General features: G+C 47.7%; 1 protein-coding gene across 4 annotated transcripts in view; it reads right to left on the bottom strand.

Moving 5' to 3' along the window:
* The window catches only part of ANKRD17 (ankyrin repeat domain 17), a 331,682-nt gene that overhangs the window by 45,875 nt on the left and 262,875 nt on the right, over positions 1-22,932 (bottom strand). For all 4 annotated transcript variants that reach the window (XM_082265183.1, XM_082265182.1, XM_082265185.1 and 1 more), the window contains 3 exons: positions 20,681-22,332; positions 20,308-20,493; positions 18,089-18,337 (listed from right to left, as the gene is read on the bottom strand). In XM_082265183.1, coding sequence (XP_082121309.1) covers positions 18,089-18,337; positions 20,308-20,493; positions 20,681-22,332 — 2,087 coding nt within the window. The remainder of the gene's footprint in view (positions 1-18,088; positions 18,338-20,307; positions 20,494-20,680; positions 22,333-22,932) is intronic.

Below are 22,932 nucleotides of genomic sequence, written 5' to 3'. Positions count from 1 at the left end.
CCTTCGGCGAGGACAGTCCGATTTCCTGAAAGATTTAGTAGCCACCAGTTAAACTAATTGTAAGAACCACATCTAAAGAATGCAAAGCAATTTCTTGGGATGCTTGGGCTTAGGACAGAGTGAAGGCAGCACAATGTCTTCATTAGATGATTAGGTCGAAGTATTACTTTATTTCTGTGGACCACCAGATAAGGTGAACGACAGGACAGCAACGCCATTTCAGATACTCTGCGGGCAGAAGTAATAGCCACCAAAAAGGCAACCTTCTGAGACAGTGTAAACAGAGGAATCTCCCTAATGTTCTCAAAAGGAGTTTTTTGAACAACAGACAATACCAAATTAAGATCCCACGGTGGTAGCAAGGATCGTCTCGGAGGAGCCATATGGCGAACCCCTTCTATAAAAGTATGAATCAAGGCATGGGTAGCTAAAGGGCGTTGGAAAAAAAAACAGCCAAAGCCGACACTTGGCCTTTGATAGTGCCCAAAGCCAACTGCTGTTCAACCCCTTTTTGAAGAAAGGTCACAATCATAGCCACCGAAAAAAGGCGAGGATGCACCTTCAGCGATTCACAGCATGAGATGTACCATTTCCATGTATGATGATAGATCTTCCTGGAAGCAGACTTTCTGGTCTTCAACAGTGTAGGAATCACAGAAATCAGAAAGACCTCTATCCTTTAATACCTGGCTTTCAACAGCCATGCCGTTAAAGCCAGCGACTGTAAAGCAGTATGGAAGATCTGCCCTTGGGACAGCAGATCTTCCCTGAGAGGAAGTTTCCAAGGAGCATCAGTGACCAAGCTTACGAGGTCTGCGTACCAAGAGGGGCGAGGCCAGTCTGAGGCCACCAGAATGACCGAAATCCCTACCACTTCTATAATGCGTAGAAGCCTCGGCAGGAGTTTCAGCGAAGGGAACGCATAGATCAGCCGATACTGAACCCAAGGAGCCACCAGTGCATCTGTGGAGTCGGCCAGAGGATCCCGAGACCTGGCTACAACCTCTGAACCTTCTTGATGAGTCGAGAAGCAAACAGGACGACATCGGATGTCCCCCCACCGGACACACAGGAGATGAAACCCCTCCGGGTGCAGGGACCACTGCCCCCCTGAAACACTGGACTCAAGTAATCCGTCTGCCAGTTGTCCCCACCTGCACTGCAGAGAGGGCTGGAAAAAAAAATTCCGCCCTTTTCAGGATCTCGGCCACCTCCCGGGCAGCCAAAACACTCTTGGTACCCCCTTCATGATTGATGTAAGCCAAAGTTCCAAAAAGTCTGGACTCTTCTACTATCCAGGACCCCTGGACACAGAGCTTTCCCAGCACTCCTACCCAGCCAGACAGGCTGGTGTTCGTGGTTACCAAAGTCCAATACAGAGGGAGGAAGGACTTGCCCTGGCATAGTGCTAATGAGTGAAGCAACCATAATAGATCAGTCCTTGTGCTTGGACTCAACCGAATCAGTGTCCAAAGACTTAGGATCTTTGTTCCATTTGACAAGAATCTCACTTTGTAAGGGTCTTGTATGGAATTGAGCAAACGGAACCGCCTCGAAGGTTGATATCAGACCCACCAAGGCCCGCATGCAAGTCCGCAGAGAGGACAGATTGCTAACAGCAAAGAAATTGCCCTCTGCAACTTTTGCAGCTTGTCCAGAGGAAGAAAGACCCTCGCCAAAGCAGAGTCCAGAGTCAGGCCCAGATAATCCAGTCTTAAGGATGGTACCAGGGCAGATTTTTTGAAATTGATGCTCCAACCGAACTCTTACAGAGTCTGTACAGTAATGGTCAAAACGCCCAACAGGGTTGAATGAGAGTCTGCTCATTCAACCGTAATCCCACGCTGTCGCAGTAATGCCAACACCGGAGCCAACACTTTGGTGAAGACACTGGGAGCAAACGCGGGACCAAAGGGTAATGCCACAAATTGATAATGATCTTCTCCCACAGCGAAGCGAAGAAAACGCTGGTTTTAGATGTGTCCTTAATATCTATGGAGGCCAAAAAGTCTCTTTGGTGTGTAGACACGCCACTGCTGTGCGAATGGACTCCATTCGAAACTTCTGTACCCGCAAAAAGCAGTTCAGAGCCTTGAGGTCCACGATTGAACGTACTTTGCCTTTTTTCCTGGGCACAGTGAACAGGTCTTTAATAAAACCCCTAAAAGCGTTCCCGAGAAGGAACCAGCACAATCACCCCTTGCGACAGCAGGTCTTGTACCGCCTCTCGTAGATCCCTTAACCGGCCCGGAGATAGGCGTAGATTGGACGGGAAAAACCTGTCCAATGGTCAAGAACGGGAATTCGATCTTGTAACCCAATAGGATCAGTTCGTGGGCCCATTTGTCTTGAATCAAGGAAGTCCATGGTTCCCGAAAGAAGCAAAGACGTCCCCCCCACCCCAGAAACAGGTGGGGGCATCCCTTAATGCAGATTAAGATTTTTCCGCAGAACCAGATTGACCTGTTCTCAGCTTACCTGACAAGGTTTTCTTGAAACCCCCAGAAGACCTAAATGGCTTAGCTCCTTTCTTCTGCGACCCGGAGATACGAAATGGCCGCCTATGAGCAGTAAATGAAGGCCCCCGTCTATTATGCGGTGCCTTGCCCTTGGTGGATTGGGGTAGAAGAGAACTCTTCCCACCCGTAAGGCCTTTGATCAACTCATCCAGGGAGGATCCAAACAACCTGTCCCCCTTAAAGGGAAGGTCAGAAGAGCCTTTTTGGAAGCCTGGTCCGCTTTTCAGCCATACCATGCGTGTAATAGCAATTCCCACCGCAGACACTCTGGCTACCAGTGGAGCGGCATCCAGCGACGCATCACATATATACAGAAGGGCTTGGACCATTTGGTCTGTTCGCTCAATCAGGCCCGGAAAGCTGCTCCATTTCCAAGTCACCTTTTAGCAATTTCACCCATTCTGTGATGACACCACAGTGATCACAAAGATCGGCTTTAATATTGAGCCCGCTAACACATGCAAATGGCGGGACAGAGACTCAATCCGTCTACCTGTTGGGTCTGTAAATACCGGGGACTCTTCCACCGCTACCACAGTAGACTTGTTTAGTCCGGAAACTGGATGATCCACCTTTGGTGGCACGGCCCGCCCACCTAGTGGAAACTGCATCCGCGATGTTGCCTCTCCCTTGCTGTCCAGCGATCGTGGACTCCAAGAAAATGGCCGCCCCATACACTCCTATGGGGGAACTACCAAAACATGGCTGCCCATGCATTCCAATGAGAAACTTTTACATTGATGCAAGGCAGAAAACTACAGCAAAATGGTGGCCCCCACGGCGTGCCACCTAAGTGGGGCCTGGTATCACCGAGAGGCCAGGGAAACCGAGGGATATCCGAGGGTCTGTCCCAGGGAGGGGGCCCACGTCCACCCCGAGACCGCTATAGAAATGGAGGGGACACTTACTCACCATACCATGGCATCAAGTGGGCGCCACTCCGAAAAGACTACCTCTCCACCCAGGGTGGGGGTGCCGACGGCCAAGGGGTACACTGTGACTCAGTGCATCCCAGGTCGCGTGCATACCGGCGAGGTGTTTCATTCGCAGGCCCGCCCCCATCCATCGAGGCTCTGTTGTGGCGAGGCCTAGTGCTGGACTATAACCTGCTCATGCTTGCTGGCCAGGCTGGGAAACCATAAGGATCTAGTATATCCAGTTCGAAACCCAGCCACAGCTGTTGCTTGTAGTTCTCTCAGTAACACCAACTAAAAAAAAAAAAAAATTAAGTCTTACAAAAGGTTCCCAGAAAAAACAGCTAAGACCGAAGTCCCAGCAGGTAACTAGGGTCCTACTCCTAAACTAGGCAGAAACAAACTGAAGGCTATAGCAGAGTGTGTGGGTGTATGCCCACAGGGACTGCCCCATAGGTGTGGTAAAGCTTTTTCCTGCCTAGTGTCCTACTCCTGTAGGAGGCAGCATAACCCAATGGTCAAGAAGAATAAGGAGCTGGGTCTGTCAATGAACGTTAGAGAAATAATATAGTTCGTATTACTATTCTCACACAATGCGTTGTGTTTCGTAATTGTGCGGTGGAGAACCTGTCATTCAGCTGCTGCTCCGCCATTCGCAGAACACGATGCATTGTGGGAGAATAGTACTGAGAGTTCCCTGAATGGCAGAATGGACAAGCTAGCAAAGTCACTCACAAGAACAAACTACAGGACTTTGAAGAAAAAGTACCAGATGTGGCTGTTTGGAAAAAGTCAAGTAACGCAAGTAATCTGAAGCATAGAGATTAACACACAGAAGCAGGCATCAGACTGCTGCAGCATTAGGTTAGGTTTCTATTAAAACTTCTCTAGAAAATCTGGCTGGGGGAATAATGGGATTTTTTGTTACTCAACATAAAATTCCTTTCTCCGAGTTCACTGACGAACACAGCTTCTTATGCTTTACCCATGAAGCAGCAGGGTTTTTATAGCCCCACCTACAGGAGTAGGACACTAGGCAGCAAAAGACTTGGCACCCCCTATGGGCAGTCATCCTCTGGAGGCCTATAGCAGAGAAGGTGTTTTATGCCCATTCAGTTACAAACCGTGTCAAAGGAGAAAACCGCTGGGGAGGGGAGGGTGCTGTGTCTGTCAAAGAAGAGAAAGGGATTTTACAGTAACAAAAAAATCCAATTTTTTCTTACGTTCCCTAACATACATAGCTTCTACTTTATTCATGAACAAGCAGGGATGTCCCCAAGCAGTGCCTCTATGAAGGGTGGGCAAACCAGCCAATAGAGAAGAAACTCAACAAGCCAACACTCAAACTACCAAGAGGAGCCTAAGAGTCCTAAACAGCTGCTGCAAAGCTTTTCAGCCAAGGCTAACATTGGATTATGCCAACACATCAACTCTGTACAATTTGGTAACGTACAACCAGGTTGCCACTTTGCTAACCGTAAAAACAGACACCCGATGTCGGAACACCCAGGTGGTGCTAATTTCCCAGGAGGGGTGCACCATACCAGGGAAGTGAGGATCCCACCCCTTAATGACAAACACCTGTACAATCACCTGTCAAATCCAACCAGAAATAGTGGCAGAGGTGGCAGCTATGCCATTCTTTGGACAATCTGAGAATCGGATCCCTGAGAAGCGGCCGTCACTGATACAAATAAATTGAGTGAACCATGACCAAGGAGTGCAGAAACACCTCCTCAGGATGCAATGCCCGAGAACACAAAGAAAGAAGGAGAAGGTCATAATGCAAGTAAAAATCCGACACCATTATCGGAAGAAAAGAAGGGGGAAGACGAAGCACCACCTAGTCCTTTTGTAAGATCAGAGGAGGTGGATTACAGAACAAAGCTGCCAACTCCGACACCCGCCACACCAAAGTAATAGCGGCTAGGAAAGCAACAGTTCGCGAGAGCGTAAGCAAGGGAATAGCTTTAACACCCTCAAAAGGGGGCTTCTGAAGAGCTGACAAAACCAATTTGAATCCTCTGGTGGCAACGAAGGGCGCAAAAGGGGCAAATGACAAACCCCTTGCATGAAAGTGTGAACTGAGGAATGGGTGGCCAAGGAATGCTGGAGAAAACAGCTGGAACAGAGACTTGACCCTCAAATGTGCTCAAAGCCTCTGATCCACGCCAAGCTGAAGGAAGGCCAACCCTAAAAAGCGCGAGGATGGAACCCCAAGGCTTCGCACCAAACCATATAAACTCACTGGATGTGAGGGAAAATTTGGAAGGTAGAATTACGAGCTGTTAACACAGGCGGGGTTGCCAAGCAAGACAACCCCATCCTTCAGAACCTGACTTTCAATCGTCATGCCATCACTGTCAGCAATGGTAAATCGGGGAGGAGGCAGGGCGTCAGAAGATTTATGTCCAGCATCCCCCAGAGAAAAGTCAAAGCTCATGGAACTCCAGGTGCAGGGATCACTAGCCCCGATTCAGCGTCTGATAGCGGAGATAATGGCTGAAAATCTGCTAGCCAGTTTTCGACACCTGATGTGTATGGCGACAAGAGTCAGAAAAATCTTTTCTGCCCATCGCAGGATGTGAGATGCCTCTAGCGCCACTGCTATACTTCACAGGCCTTCTAGCGGCCACTGCTATACTTCACAGGCCTCCTTGATGATTAACATATGCCACTGTGGTGGTGTTATTCGACTAGATCATGATTCGTAGACTCTTTTAGACGATCCATCAAATGAGTCACCGACAGCCTAATCGCCCGAGGCTTCAGGAAATCGTTGGGCAGTCGAGCTTCCTCTGGAGTCTTCTCTGGAGTCCAGCAACCCTGGGCAGAGTCCCAACCCAGGACTCCTCTCAAGCCTGGCAAGCTGGCATCAGTCTTGACCACGGTCCAGAGAAGGGGAGGACTTTCCAGTATGTAAAGACAGAACCGAAGCCGCATGATAAGCAAGGCCCTCGCCAACTACTCTAGAGGAATCCAACCGTCCAGGAAAGCAGGAGACCTATTCCATTTGGATAAGATATCCTTTCACATCGCCTGTATGGATCTGAGCATACAGAACCGCTACAAAAAGGTAGCCACCATCAGACCTAAAAACCTACAAAAGAGAACTTACTGCTTTAGGTGATTCCAGAAGCCTGATGACACACCGGTGGCACGCCTCCGTGGATAATTAATCATAGAAGAAATCGCTGCACTCCAGGTGTGATCAAAATTCAGGTTTATTGGCTGAACATCCCAATGTGACAAATGTGGTAAGGTAGACGAGTTTCACACACTAGTATGTGTGCTTAATCATTACGCTAATCATTACATTACGGTAATGATTAAGCACACATACTAGTGTGTGAAACGTGCCTACCTTGCCACATTTGTCACATTGGGATGTTCAGCCAATAAACCTGAATTTTGATCACACCTGGAGTGCAGCCTATTCTTCTATGATTAATAGACCAAAAAACGCAGGCGGCCACTGAGAAGACCAGAACAGTCGGACCACCAATCGAGAATCAGATTGATAATGTGCGCCCCCCATTAGCAAAGCATAGGAGACATTGCGGTCCCCCGTAAATGGGAATGTGCAGTTCGGCGTCACTGACGTCTAAGGAGGACATAAAATCTTCCAGGTGGAGGAAGGCCACCTTCAGGGTATTCAGGGTCTTGGGGTCCAGGAATGGGTGAACCCTGTCTGTCTTGGTAACGGTGAGCAGAGTGGATTAAAATCTCCAGAACTGCTCCAAAAGGCAGTCCGGTGACAAGGAATGAAAACTATTTTGTAACCCGAGAGAATGAGTTTGCAAATAAACGACTTAGATGACAAAGGCCTGGCGAAGGCAACCCCCCACCCAGGTAATAGGTGATGGCAACCATCATACCGGTTAAGACTTGGAGGTGTTCTGGGACCAAGAACGCCTGGCACCACTCCTTGAATGCTTGAAGGGTTTGGAGCCTTAGTCAAGGACCAAGGGGAATGAAAAATCAGTTTCTGTGCCGTGAAGGCTGGCCCAGCCATCCAACGTGGTTTCTTTCCCTTCTTGTATAGTGGGCGGAAGAACTCAGTCAGCGAAGCCCTAAAGGGAAAGAACAGGAGAGGAACTGCCGCTAGAGAGGTTTCAAACAGCCAACAGGCCCACCAGATCCACCAGATCCACATACACCAGGGGCACCCAACCTAGCCTTAACACTGTGAGCCACTCAAGTGTTTGAGATTTTTTGGCAAGGGCCTCTCAGGAAGCAGCTCTACGCTGGCGATCAAACACCTAACCAGCGACTAAGTCTGCCGGACCATCCACAAAATCCAAAAGGAGGGAAAATATACTCCTACCAGAAGCAACCTAGGGGTGGAGGGAGCAACCATGGGAGACTCAGTTCACAGCTGTAGAATGGCCCCCACAACCACGGAACGAACTGCAAGACGGTGAAGAACCAATGGCTGGTCACAATCTCGAAGATAACCCAGCAGGAGTACAGGGCGCTAGCTACTCCCTATGCAGCCTCAGACAAGACTAAAACCAGGCAGTTGTCCAGCACCACTCAAGATAGAGTGCCCACCAGGGCCTATTCTGTATGAGAATGAAGGGGAGGACAAGAGATAGCAATTAGATGCAGACATGTTAATATGCACATGAAACAGATTCACCCTTATGGGAGGGTCGGTTCCCACCCCGACAGGTGGAAAACCACTGCCGCACCAGGGAAGGAACATAAAACCACCAACATGGTCTCTGGCATGTTCCCCCAGCCTCCACCCAGATGCCACATGATCTAAAATCAGGGTAGTGAATAAGCCCCACTTAGCACACTCACAGCTATGGAGGTAGAGTCAGGGAGACAAGGCCGCTTGATGGAGGTCGGAGCCAAAGGTCGTTCATTGACGGACACAGTTCCTGATCTTCATGACAATTGGGATATCCCAAAGCAGTGTTTAACATAAGGGGTGGGAACAGCAAAAAAATTTCCAAGGCTAAACAGTAGCCAATCAGGCAACAGGAGCTCAACCAAAAACAGCTGGAGCCCACCTGAAAAAAACAATACACCCTCAAAGAGAATCAGGTCCTTTAAACAGCAGCCTGCAAAACCTTGGGGCCAAAAGAAGCATCCACAGATGCCAACACATTCACTTTATAAAACTTTGTGAAAGTGTGCACTGACTACCAGGTGGCCACCTTGCAAATCTGCGTCACTGACGCCTGACAGGAGGCCCAGGAGGCACCAAGTGCCCGAGTACAGTGCACCTCGAGAGGAAAAAGGAGGAACCTGACTCCTGATGGAATAGGCCTGAATAACCGTCTGTCTGATCTATCTGAAAATGGTCGCAGAGGAAGCAGACAACCCTTTCCAAGGCCCATCCGTGAGCACCAACAGAGAGTCTGACTTCCTAAAAGACTCCGTAGCTGCCAGGTACACCCTAATTGCCCGGACCACATCCAAGGCATGCAAGGCAATTTCCTTTGGATGTTTTGGCCTCGAACACAAGGAAAGGCAACACAATGTCTTCATTCAAATGAAAATCAGAGACAACCTTTGGGAGGAACGACAGACAGGGACGAAGAATCACCTTATCTCTGTGAATCACCAAGTAAGGTAAACGACAGGATAACGCCGCCAGTTCAGACACCCTGTGCGCAGAGGTGATAGCCACCAGAAAAAAAAAAAAAAACCCCCTTCTGAATCAGCGTAAGGGAATCTCCTGAAGATTCTCAAATAGAGGCTTCTGAAGGACCGAAAGCACAAAATTGAGGTCCCAAGGCTGCAACAGAGACCGCACAGGAGGAATCAGATGTCGAACACCCTGAAGAAAGGTACGCACCAGGGAGTGTGTGGCCAAGGGTCATTGGAACAAGACCGCCATAGCAGACACCTGACCCTTGACGGTACTCCAGGCCAATTTCTGTTCAACGCCCCCATTGAAGGAAGGTCAAGATCTGAGCCACCGAGAAGGAGCGAGGATAAACTTCAAGAGACTCACACCACGCAATGTACATCTTCCACGTACGATGGTAGATCTTCCTAGAAGTAGATGTCCTAGCTTTTAACAGCGTTGGAATCACCAACTCAGATAAACCTCTATCAACACCTGGCGTTCAACAGCCAAGCTGTCAAAGCCAGCGACTATAAAGCAGGATGAAAGATTGGTCCTTGGAACAGAAGATCCTCCATGAGAGGAAGCTTCCACGGAACATCGGCAACCAGCCACACCAGATCGGCGTACCAAGCCATGCAAGGCCAGTCCGAAGCCACTAAGATGACCGGAATCCCTTCTGCCTCAATCTGCGTAGAAGTCTTGACATAAGCTTGAGAGGAGGGAAGGCGTAAATCAGATGACACTGACCCCATGGGGCCACCAATGTGTCTGCGGCGTCCGCCAGAGGATCCCTGTGACTGAGCCACAAACCTCTGCACCTTTCTGTTGAGCAGAGAAGCCAACAGATCCACCTCAGGGATGCCCCACCGGAGACACAACTGATGAAACGCCTCCGGATGAAGGGACCACTCCCCTTGGTCCAAAGCCTGCAGACTGAGGTAATCCACCTGCCAGTGTTCCATCCTGGGAATGTGTACGGTGGAGAGGGCTGGAACTAACCATTTTGCCAACCTCAGAATGCTGGCTAACTCCAGAGCCGCCAGGAAACTTTGTGCCCCCTTGGTGATTGACATAAGCCACGGTCGTGGCATTGTCCGATTGAATGTGCACTGGACATCCCTAAAGACAATCCACCCAATGGTCCAGGCACAGTCTGATCGTTCGGAGTGCCAAGACATTGATCGGTAGTCTAGACTCTTCCAGTGTCCAGATCCTCTGAGTAGAATTTTTGCCGAGGATGCCTCCCCAGCCGGACAGGCTGGCATCTATGGTGACCACTGTCCAATATAAGGGGAGGAAGGACTTGCCCAGCTGAAGCACCGGAAAAAGCCACCATATCGGGGACTCCTTTGTTCCCTGGCTCAGCTGGATCGGATTGTCCAAAGACTGCAGGTTCTTGTTTCATCTGGCCAGAATCCCCCTTTGCAGGGACCTCGTATGCAACTGTGCAAACGGAACTACCTCAAAGACACCATCTGGCCCAGCACCCGCATGCGAGTCTGGAGGGATGACCATCTGCTGGACAGCAAAATAGGTATTGCAGCCTGCAATTTCTGGAGTTTGTCCAGAGGAAGGACCACTCCCGCTAAGGCCGAGTCCAGAGTCAGACCCAGATAGTTCAGCTTTGTGGAAGGAACCAGAGCAGACTTCTGAAACTTCAGAATCCAGCCAAACTCCCTTTGTTTGTATGGTGATTTCCAGGTTTTCCAGCAGAGCAGGAGACTCCACTCGCAGAAGGAGGTTGTCCAAGTAGCCCAGTACCGCGATCCCCCGGTAACCATGCTAATATTTTTGCGAAGACCCGAGGAGCAGAGGCGAGACTAAAGGGTAACACCACAAACTGATAATACTCCTTTCCCACGGCTAGACTCTATCCTGAACTTCTGCACCCACCACAAAGCAGTTCAGCGCCTTGAGGTCCAAGATTGAGGGACAAAAAAACTTCTAATGAGCTGAGAAGGAAGGCCCATGTCAACGACCAGGTTCCTTGCCCTTAGTAGCCTGCAAAAGAAAAAGTACTCTTTCCCCCTGTGAGACCTTTAATGATGTCATCCAGGGTAGCCCCAAACAGGCGATCCCCTTGAAAGAGGAGATCAGTCTAGGCCTTTTTAGAAATCTGGTCTGCAGACCAGCATTTAAGCCAAAAGACAAGCCGAAGGACCACTGCCGAAACACAGAGCCGAGCTACTAGGGGAGACGCATCCAAAAAGGCATCACAGAAACTGCAGCCCCTGGACCAGTTGGTTTGCCAGCTCGGCAAAGGCAAGGGGGAGCTGTTCCCCCTTCAGGTCACTGCGTAAAAGCTTAGCCCACTCGGTCAGAGTTTGCGGCACCAGGGCAATATTGAATACCGGCCTCAGTGCCAAACCAGCCAGCCTCCACCTTCCTGTTAGCCGGATCCTTAAAGGCCAGGGACTCTTCGAATCATGGCTGCCTTGTTTAATCTGGAAACCGATCGGTGGAACAGTCCACTTCTAATTAAGGGACTCATCATAGGGGTAACGCCTAGTAAATTGCTTCGGGACCCCAAGGGGACGCTTTGGTCTTCCACTTTAGTGACAATTCTATCAAAATAAGCGGGGAAAAGTAAAAATGGATTTTTGTAAAATCTTACCGTAAAATCCTTTTCTCTTAAGCTCATTGACAGACGTAGTCCTCGTTGATTAATAACAACTCGGGTTATACTGCCCTCTACAGGAGTAGGACTAGACAGGAAAGAAAACGTTCTGGCCACACCCTAGGGGCAGTCCCAGAGGGTATATCCTCTCACTTCCTGCTACAGCAAATCAGTTATGTCACAAAGCAGTGTTTAGAGAATTTAACCCAACCCAAAAACAGAGGGGCGGGTACTACGTCTGTCAATGAGCTTAAGAGAAAAGGATTTTACGGTAAGATTTTACAAAAATCCATTTTTCTCTGTCGCTCATTGACAGACGTAGTCCTCGTTGATTAACAACAACTCGGGACGTCCCAAAGCAGTACCACAAATGAGGGGTGGGCCAACAGAAATCAAAATCCAGAAGGCCCAACCGGAGCCAACCAGAAGCATCAAGGACTCATCGAGCAAAAAGATGAGACCTAAGTGAAAAACCCAACAAACCCTTGAGATAGACCAACAGTCTCCTCAGATTGCGGCCTGCAGAACCTTGCGGCCAAAAGAGGCATCTGACGATGCCATCACATCAACTTTATAAAATGATGTAAAGGTATGAACCGACGATCAAGTCATCGCCTTGAAAACCTGGATCGCTGACGCCTGATGGCGGAAGACCCAGGAAACACTAGGCGCCCGAGTAGAGTGCGCCTTAACAGGGAACGGAGGATTCCGACCCTTAATAGAATAAGCCTGTACCACCGTCTGACTGGTCCATCTAGATATGGTCGCGGCAGACACAGGCAACCCCCTTCTAGGGCTATCCGTGCTCACAAAAAGTGAGTTCATCTTACGAAACAAGTTCGTAGTAGTCAAGTGTACCCTGATTGTCTGAACCCCATCCAAGGAGAGTAATCCCAAGGATGGCTAGTCTTAGGACACGGGGAAGGTAACACAATATTTTTATTCAGATGAAAACTCTGAAAACCACTTTAGGAAGGAAGGATGGATTCGGAAGAAGAACCACCTTATCCCTATGAACCACCAGATATGGGGAATGACAAGATAATGCGGCCAGTTCTGACACCCTGCGTGCAGAAGTAATGGCCACCAAGAAGGCCACCTTCTGGGATAATGTAAGCAAGGGAATCTCCCTAATATCTTCAAAGAGAAGTTTTTGAAGAAATGACCACACTAAAATTAAGATCCCAGGCGGTAAGGGTGCACGCACTGGCGGAGCCAGATGTCGCACCCCCTGGATGAAATTCCGCACCAAGGAATGATTAGCCAAAGGTTTCTGAAAGAAGATTGCTAACGCTGAAACCTGACCCTTGATAGTGCTCAAGGACAGTTTCTGCTCAACCCCTTGTTGCAGACAGCCCAAGATTCGGGTCACCGAATAGGTATGTGGGGGAAATCCAAGAGATTCACACCACGCAATATAAGACTTCCATGTGCTGGAAGTTGCTTTCCTTGCTTTAACTAGGAGGTAGGAATAACTGAAGCTGGCACTCCCTTGTCCTTCAGTACCTGGGTCTCAATGGCCAGGCCATTAAGCCAGCGATGTAAAACAAGATGGAAGATCGGTCCCTGAGACCGCAAATCCTCCCTGAGAGGAAGTCTCCAAGGAGCGTCTGCGACTAACCTCACCAAGTCGGCGTACCAGGCTCGACGAAGTCAGTCCGGAATTTCCAGAATAGCTGGAATTCCCTCCACCTCTATCCTGCGAAGAAGTTCCCGCAGTAACTTGAGAGGATGGAAGGCATGCCGTAGCTGATACTGCCCCCATGGGGCGATCAGCGTTTCTGCTGCGTCCGCTAGAGGATCGCGGGTGCGAGCTACAAACCTCCGCACCTTCCTGTTGAGCCAAGGTGCCAACAGATCCACATCCGGGGTGCCCCAATGAAGGGACAGCTAGTGAAAAACCTCTGGATGAAGAGGCCATACCCCTTGATCCAGAATCTGATGGCTGAAATAATCTGCCTGCCGATTTCCCACCCCCGGAGTGAACACTGCGGAGAGATCCGGAACAAACCGTTCCGTCAAATGAAAGATGCTAGTCGTTTCGATGGCCACCAGGACACTAAGTGCCCCTTTCTTGACATAAGTCACGACCGTGGCATAGTGCGATTGGATCCGAATCGGGCTGCTCGGTCCAGTAAATCAGACAAAATCTGATCGCTCTCAGTTCCGATACCCTATTGGTAACCTGGATGCTATCGGAAGGAATGACTTCCCCTGGTTGAGCATCGGAGACTTCCTGGTCCGCTCGCTCAACCGGATCCGATTGTCCAGGAAATCGGAATTCTGATTCCATTAGAAAAAAAAAATCTCCTTCAGGAGAATTCGGGTATGAGACTGGGTATACGGTACTGCCTCTAAGAAGGCCACCATCAGTCCCAGCCAATTGACGGACAGCAACATCCGAATCGTTGACTGAACCTTCTGGAGTTTCTCCGCAAGGAGAAACTTTCTTGCCCAGGATGTATCCAACATTAGGCCCAGATAGTTCAGTCTCCTGGTGGGAACCAGGGATGATCTTTGGGAAAGCGAAGAAAACGCTGATGTCCTGCGATGATGGGGATATAAGGATAGGCATCCTAGATGTCTATGGACTCCAGGAAATCCCCCTGATGCAGGGAGGCCACCACTGTTCGGATGGACCCCATCTTTCCCCAAGTCCAGAAATTGGACGCACCTTGCCCTCTTTCCTGGGCATTGTGAACAGGTTCGAATAGAACCCCTGAAACCGTTCAATGTTAGAAGGGAAGAATCGCACTGGTGGAAGTGATCGAAACTCGATCCTGTATCCTGACCGTATGACCTTCCTTTAAAGAGGGATTCCTCAAACGGATAGCGCCTAGCCATGCGTTTGGAAATAACAGGGGTTCGTTTCAAAACGACCCCATTTGGGTAAAGGAAAATCCTTCGCCCTTTTGGTAGGCTAACAAGTACCAAAAAGGAATCTCAGTCTCAGCTACCTCTGCCGGTGTAACCTCAAGACTAAAGGTTTCCCGGATGGACACAACTAGTGCATCCACCACTCTTGTGCTATGGCGGAGGCAGAAACGTTCTCTTCACTGCTGAGGAGACATTACCTGAGACAACAGCCCCATAAGAGGGACCTGCAGCTGCATTGACCAGCTCCGAATCCGTATTTGAAGTATCAGATAAAAAATAGGGGTAGGCGGGGGTCACTTCTTGACCCCCTTCCCTGACAGGCCTACTCCCCCCGGGATAGCAAAGACTCCAAAACTGCCGAAAATGCATTAAAAACAAGTGGGGTACTGGAGGGTCCTGCGGCCACCTTGAGGGGATCAGGTGGGGATACCTATGTGGCAGAGTCAATGATTATACAAGACATTTGCCAGCGACAAAAAAATGACAAAGTAAAAAACTTTTTTTCTTTTTTTTTTGTAATCCCCCAGCGCAACAGCGCCCCTCAGTGTTACCTGCCTTTTTGGACCCCACAGAGAGAGAGAGACCCCAAGGCTCATCCCTGATGCACAGAAGTTTTCTATCAGCTTGCTCAGTGCTGTCCTGTTACAGACAGGAAGTCTTTGGCCCTTTTTCCTGGGTAAAGGAGGCGGCTCCGCCCCTTAACACGCCTTCCGGCGCCTCCCTCTGGCTCCACGAGGTGTTTGGTCACCTCAAACATGGCCGCCCCCATGCTGGAGACACGAGGCTACGCCAATATGGCGGCCTCGTACGATCTGCCAGACAATGGCGGCGGCATGTACAGGATTCTATGTTCGCCTGCGGGAGTATCTCGGCCCCACAACCTTCACCCTGATGGTGATAAGCCTGGCCGGCGGTACCGGACCCTGGCGGGCCGCATGCGGTCCGTGGGCCGTCGGAAGGCAGCTCTCTGCCCTTGCTGGAGGAATGGCGATCTGGACTGCAGTGATTCAGGCATAGGCATCGCCCTGTGAACACCTCTGACAGGTAAGATACCTCTTGCTTCATTAGTAATCTAGTACTGCCACTGACTTCAGTCACCTTTACAGTTTTAAAATGACATTAGATAGTCAGCTCCCAAACCAAGCCTCCTGGTTTCTGTTCACAAAAATCACACTCAAATTGGGGGATCTGTGACCTGTTATAGGATAGAGGGGAAACCCATCCTACCATTCCAGAGAGGGGCCCGCGTCCACCACAAACCCGTCAGGGGGAAAGGGGGAACATACTACTCACCATACCGGAACCAGGCGGGCGCCACTCCTGACAGAACCCCTCTCCACCGGGGTGGGGGGGGCTGTCGACCAGTACGGACGCCGTGACTCTTGGTCATTGGCGTTCAAGCGAGACGTTTAACTCGCAGGGTCAGTCCCCGTCCAGAGGGACTATGTCGCGGCCGACCCAGCGCAGAGCTATGGCCTGCACGCGCTCGTAGGCTGAACTGGGGTGACCACTGGATCTCAACATCCAGCCCGTCGCCCAGTTACAGCTTGCTTGAAGATCTCACAGGAACACTGGAGAAAAAAGCTGTCTAAAAAAAAATCTTTCTAAGAAAAAAATCCTGCCAGGACCGAAGATCCTAGCAAGGCATCTAGGTCCTTACTCCTAACTAGACAGAAAAAAAACTGATTTGCTGTAGCAGGAAGTGAGAGGATATACCCTCTGGGACTGCCCCTAGGGTGTGGCCAGAACGTTTTCTTTCCTGTCTAGTCCTACTCCTGTAGAGGGCAGTATAACCCGAGTTGTTATTAATCAACGAGGACTACATCTGTCAATGAGCGACAGAGAAACACCTTCGCCGCTCTAGATGGCTTGTGAGTGCTAAAGTGAACCTGTGCCTCCTTCGCAGCTACGTCCTCCATCTTTAGGGTCTCACACACAGATACAATCAGTGCTTCCACCAGCGCCTTTTCATGCGCGGTTGCAGACGTGAAGGAAACATCCTCATTATCTAAGGATTCCGGGGGCATGGTGAGGATTCCAGAGGATGTGGGGTCCTGGCAGGAACCGCCACCAGGTACAACCCATCCTCCGCAGTCGATTGTCTGGTCACCAGTGGCGCAACCCCCCTGCCCCCAACCCAGGAACAGTGGCCAGACCACCCAAACAGCCCCAGCGTATGTGGAGGGGGCGCAGGATGAGGGACTCGGCAAAGGGGAGTGGGGGTGCCTGCAGGAAGGAGGGGAAACTGGGGGGTCCGACTTCCCAAGGAGGAGCAGCTTCTCAGATCGGGAATCAGGCGGGCACTGCTCCAGACTGAACCCCTCTCCATCAAAATGGGGGTGCTGTCGGCCAGGAGGAACGCTGTGACTCAGGCCGAGACCCAGTCGTATGCGACCTTGCGAGGTGTTTAACTCGCAGACCAGCCCCAGTCCAGTGGGGCTATGTCACGGCAGACCTAGCAAGGAGCCGAGGTCTGCACACGCTCACTGGCCAGACTGGGGTGACCACTGGATCTAGATTATCCAGCACGTCGCCCAGTCCGGCAGGTGATTGCAGATCTCACAGGACGAAAAACAGGAGAAAAATTTCTATCTAAAGAGAAAAATTTGCCAGGACCAGAGATCCCAGAAACTGGGGGACCCTAAGGATCCAGATTATCCAGGGGTTCGCCCAGTCACGCAACTTGATTGTAGATTCTCACAGGGACAAAATAAAAAAAAAGGAGGAAAAATTTCCATTTAAAAAGAAAAACATTGCCAGAACCAGAGATCCCAGCAAGGAACTGGGTCCTTACTCCAGACTAGGCAGAAGAAAAAAAAATGGGTGCCTATAGCCGAATGTGGGTGTATACCCCCCGTGGGACTGCCCATGGGCATAGTCAAGCTTTTTCCTGCCTAGTGTCCTACTCCTGTAGGGGGCAGTATAACCCAATGGTTAAGAAGAATCAGGAGCGGTGTCCGTCGAGTAACTATTGCAGAGTAAGGGAGTATACCCCCTGGGACTGCCCATAGGCGTAGCCAGATTTTTTCTGCCTAGTGTCCTACTCCTGTAGGGTGCAGTATAACCCAATGGTCATGGAGTTCAGGAGCTGTGTCCCTCAATGAACGAAAGAGAAAAGTTAAGGTTTAACATTTTAAGGTACCAAACAATGTATAATCAAATAACTTAAATTTTTACTGTACTCAAACCAATGTATGCAAAGTGCTTTTCTGTATTCAGGAAAAAAAAAAAGTGAAAATCCCTTACCCAGGCAAGTTCTGCCCTGCAGTGAGGAAATGGGTTGGAGCAGGGGTGACTAACCTTTAAGAGATTTATCAATTCGCTGTTTCAGAGCAGATCCAAGGTGTGGGGTCAGTGTCTTGCAACACTAAGTGTTTACAGTGCAGTCCACAGAACTACAGTTATGCTATACAGAAAAAATACTAAACCGCTCCAAAAGGCCCCAATACGAACATTCGAGTAAATAAAACTCTTATAAATACATATTACCATTGTGGAGTAGTGCAATGCAGTACTCTGAAGGAGGCAAGGTTATGAATAGGTTAGGTTTCACATGCATCAAGTACATATTTACCTTGATTGCCTCCCATTCCTTCAAAAGACCAGATTCCACTGTGTCCTACAGAAGTGGCCAAGTTATTCCCAATTACAGAAGGTGTAGATGTTCCTGTCTGCCGTATACGTGCAGAACGTTCTGTTCCAATTGGTACTGGGACTTTCCTGTCATGAGACACCGAGTTAGGTTTCTCAGACACCATGGGAACTCCTGAAGGTGAGGGAGACTGCGCTCGAACACCAGCAGACACAGCCTGGGCTGTAGAATCTAGGGGGAAAAAAAATATTTTTAAATAGCAAAAAAAAAAAACTTAATGTCTTACTATTCTCAATATCACACAGGACCATAATATAAAAGCCAAAAAAAAAAAAAAAACAGGAGACAACCAAGAAGCATTCATTAGGTTAAAGCTAGAAGGAAGACAAATCTTTTTAAAAGACGGAAAAAAAAAAAAAAAAAAACTACCCAAATAATTAGCACTGGATATGAGCTGAATGCAAGGGAAAAAAAAATTATACAATATAGCCTATTCCTATACTACTTACCCAAAAATATTTGTACATGCTTGCTAGTGGTAGAGGTTGGTTTAAAGGCAGGGAACAGTTCTATATTCATGGATATCTACCCTCTACACAGCATAAAGAATCCCAGCTGCTGTTTATGGTCATTTCACCATCATTATGTGACAAAGTGGTTACAAAGAAAAATATTTCATCTCTTGTGGATCCTGCAGAGATTGACTGAGCTCTACACCCAGACTTATGGAATGCCTACAATTGCTTAAAATACATGAAGCTAATAAGATGTGTTTCTCTGATGCATAGTTGTAAACAGAACCCTAGCTTTGGGTAACTAACTTTATCACTTAAATAATAATAAAAAAAAAAAAAAATCAAACACATCTACAAAAGTATACATACCAACGCTAACATTCTATAAATACGCATTAATTGCAACATCTCAAGTATCTGAATTGAATTAGTATAGCACAACAGTAAAAAGCAAAGTTCACACATCATAAATTTTAATCCAATGCACATTTAGCCTGCATTTAATATATATTAAAACCAGGCTTTAATGCACATGCAGAATGGGTCAGTACTGACCTAGATCTTAGCAACTGTAGAGAATATACATACTTGCCCCATGGATGTGTTCACGGGGGGAGTCAACAAATATTAATTTCGATCTATGGACATCACCCGTACCTATTAATATTTACTAATCTGAAAAGCAGAATTACCTAAAGTAAGGAATGTATGCCCCATTGTGACACGTGAACGTAATTACAGAGACAAATGTCAATGTTGACCTGTGAAGTGACCACATGTATGCAAAAATTTCAGGTTTTAACAAATGACCCCATTTAGTAATTTGACATGAACCAGAAGTGGTTCCATATAGCACATTTCACATCTAAGCAACATGTGAAATGCTTACATTGATATAATCTTATATCAATAGTAAAGTTTTTCTTTTTTTTTTTTTCCAAATAGGTTTCAATTTTAAGGACAACTACCAAAAAAAAAAAAAAAAAGCTGTATTCCAATAACTGTATGTAGTTAATATTTGTAACAATGGTAATAAGTAAATATATTTTTTGTTATAACATGACAGATATACATTTTTCTCCAAATTTACATGCAGAACAAGTCCAGAAAAAGTGACATCCACAGGGGTTGAGGGGGATTAAAAAAAACAATCACCCCTGGGTAGTATTACAGTTTATCCATACTTTTCAATTACTTTTGTTGGACAGCTTGGGCTATGTAATGTCTGAAAGGCATGCAGAAAAAAATATAGTTGCACCAATACCAAGTGGCGATACTAAGTAGAAATTCTCCGATACATGAAACCAATACATTTGCTATGCTCCTTTGTGAACCTAGTGACTTCAGCCTGGGTTCACACGGGAGCTGTGTGCAGGAAACTGCATGCGATTCGGACAGAAGAAAAACACATTCCTGGTCAAATTGCATGCAATTCTTTGCAGTGTAATTTGCGCCCATTCATTTTGATTTCTAAAATCGCACTGCAAAGGTATCGGTACTCTATCAGCCAATACTTGTGTACAAGCGTCTGTACTCGTACCTGCTGGTAAAAAGCCAATATGGATGCAACCCTAATTAGTAGATGTATTATCTGCATACAGTTACCAGAAAAAACTTGACAGTGCTCCTTTATGGACTGGAACTCTCACACCAACAGTTAAAGGGCATATATCTATCTCTCCTTACCACTTGATGCTGATGAACACGGGGTCAATAAACTAAGAGGAGAAAAATGTTGTCTGTTGAAATTAGCAGCTGCAGGTGCACCTCCTGGTGCATACATCTGACCTCCAGAGATATTAGAGGCAAAGGTACCCAAATGAGTAGTGGATGATGCCACAGATGTGTAAGATGAATCCATATTCACAATACCTTAAGAGAAAATCATAAGTATCTTTAATGTGCTGCTAATGCTAAAACCCGATCAGACTACTTTATGCCTTCCAAATTAGCCGATACATTTTTACTTAAAGTAGTAGTAAAGGAGCAAGCATTGCGATTCAAATTAATCTAGATATAAAAAGCCCACGTATTTATGGAATTATCAACCAAAACTTACCTGACTGACTTGGAGTTGGTCTTTGCATTGGCGGCCTGAAACCTGGTGCTTTGGAAGTATCAGATGGAAGCATCGACTCTGGATTTGGCAAATATGACGGCTGTGCAGACAGCATGGAGTCTGAAGCAGATGGAGAGGAGACCATAGAACCACCCCAGAAGGGATGTGAGGGATTGGGACCATTTTCAAAAAGTGTGCTAAAAGGACTGAAGGGCAGAGCAGAACTGAAATTGGGGGCCATAGGTTTGCTTGAAGAGTGACCGGAATTCTGAGCAGAACTTTGCGTACTTAAACTGGAGGGATGTGGGCCCGAAGGTACACTTTGGGGGCGTTTAAGATTTGTGTGAGGACCAAGCCCTGATACAGAAGAATTTTGTACTGGTACTTGGCTCTTGTGAGTAGGGTTTGTTCCATGTAAGGGAGGTCTGGCTGCAGAGGATTCCATTTTAGCAGCAGATGAAGTAGATGATATAGAGGAGTGGGACAAGTTGTAGGACGTTGGGATGTTAGAAGGAATGGGGGAAAGCTGGTGAGTGGGACCACTGACAGCCAAGTTGTGGGAAGGGGCCATTCTGGGATCTGGAGGAGGGGGAACTTGCGTCTGCATTAGTGTAGATCTGGAATCCTGTGAAACAGATGTTGGAGGGTGCTGATGCGTGGTGTGTGCTGTGGTACTCCCAGAGGTAGAGCTCGCTTGCTTACTGCTGCCTGAGCTATTTATCTCCATCACAGGTTGGTTGCCCAAGTCCTGATCACTAGAATGTGAGGTCCCTTTGTTTGGAGAACACGTCAGGCAATCAGAGGGACTGTTTCTAGATCCTCCTCCAGGCAAGGAAGGTGGGGAGGGCGATGAAGGTGAAGATGAAGTATGATGTTCTTTGGCAGTGGGAACAGGGCAAGTGGAGGCTGTTGGTGTGGTAATGTGGTTACTTGCAGTTGTGGTAACGGTGGTTGTAGTAGCATTAGGCGTTTTAACAACTGTGACAAAAAGTTGTCTCCTGACTGAAGGTGAATTGAGGCTCCCATTTGTAGATGAGACAGGCACTGAGGCCGCAGAGTTTGTGGTAGCTGTTGGGCTAGTAGATGAAGGGGGTCCTGGGATCACCTGAGGACTGCTCAAATTTTGATTAGCATGGCGAGGCATCACGTGAGATTTCGGAGAGTTGGTAGCTCGTGCAGGGCTTAGAGGCCTGACTGGAAAGGGGCCCCAAGTGGATTGAGCAGGGGGGAAAGGTCCTCCAAAGTGCGTCATGGGTAACCGTGGAGGACGGATTTGCTGGAAAGTCTGAGCAGCAAGTAAAGCATGAGCAAACTGTGGAGGAGGGTACGCCAAAGGTAGGGAGACTGGAAATCCTGGTCGCACGTTATTCACTGGATTTTTCATGGGTTTGTGAGCAGATGTTTGAGAAATGGCTGGCACAGTGAGGGAAGAGGCAGCTTGTGATGATGAAACTGTGACAGGGGTAACTTTGATTCCCATAACTGAGCTGCTAGCAGATGTTACTGCTGCAGAAATTGAAGGTGCTGCTTTTGTATTCGCAGAGGAGGTTTTTAAGCGATTCTTTGGGATAAGTTCATCAATTTCTTTATCAGGATCCTTAATAAGTGCATTGATAAGATGTGTGGCTTGTCTGGTCGATTCTGTTCCCCCCCTGCAGAAATGAAAAAGATAATCATTGACCAATTAGCATAATTTGATAACAGTAAAGCAGTAACAAAACAAAATTCAAAATTCTATTCTGTATATGACAGGGACGCATACAATGCTCAGCTTTCATTCATGTAAAACCTTTTTCCCCCCAGAGGGGGAAAAAAAAAAAAACGGTTTACTCCAACTGCCTTTAAAGTATTGGCTGGAGTTTGGCTTCAATTTGTTGGTGTATTTAACAACTTCTGGACTGGAAGATTTTCCCCCTTAATGACCAGGACATATTTTGCGATTCGGCACTGTTACTTTAACGGACAATTGCGTGGTTGTGCAACGCTGTACCCCAATAAAATGTCCTTTTTTTTGGCATTTGATCACCTCTGCGATTTCTATTTTTTGTGCTATAAACAAAAGAAAAAAAAAAAAGCGACAATTCTGAGAAAAAATATATTATTTTTTTCACTTTCTGCTATACAACATTCCCCCCCAAAAAAAAAAAAAAAGTAAAAATAAAAATTTAACATTTTAGGCCAAATTGTTTTCTGCTACATATTTTTGGTAAAAAAAAAATAAAAAAATAAATCGCAATAAGCGTATTTTGATT

The sequence above is a fragment of the Pelophylax lessonae genome (assembly GCF_965119305.1).
Source record: "Pelophylax lessonae genome assembly, chromosome: 1".
Classification (NCBI taxonomy): domain Eukaryota; kingdom Metazoa; phylum Chordata; class Amphibia; order Anura; family Ranidae; genus Pelophylax; species Pelophylax lessonae.
Note: the sequence above shows the minus strand (reverse complement) of the source record. Positions and strands in the feature narration are given on the sequence as shown.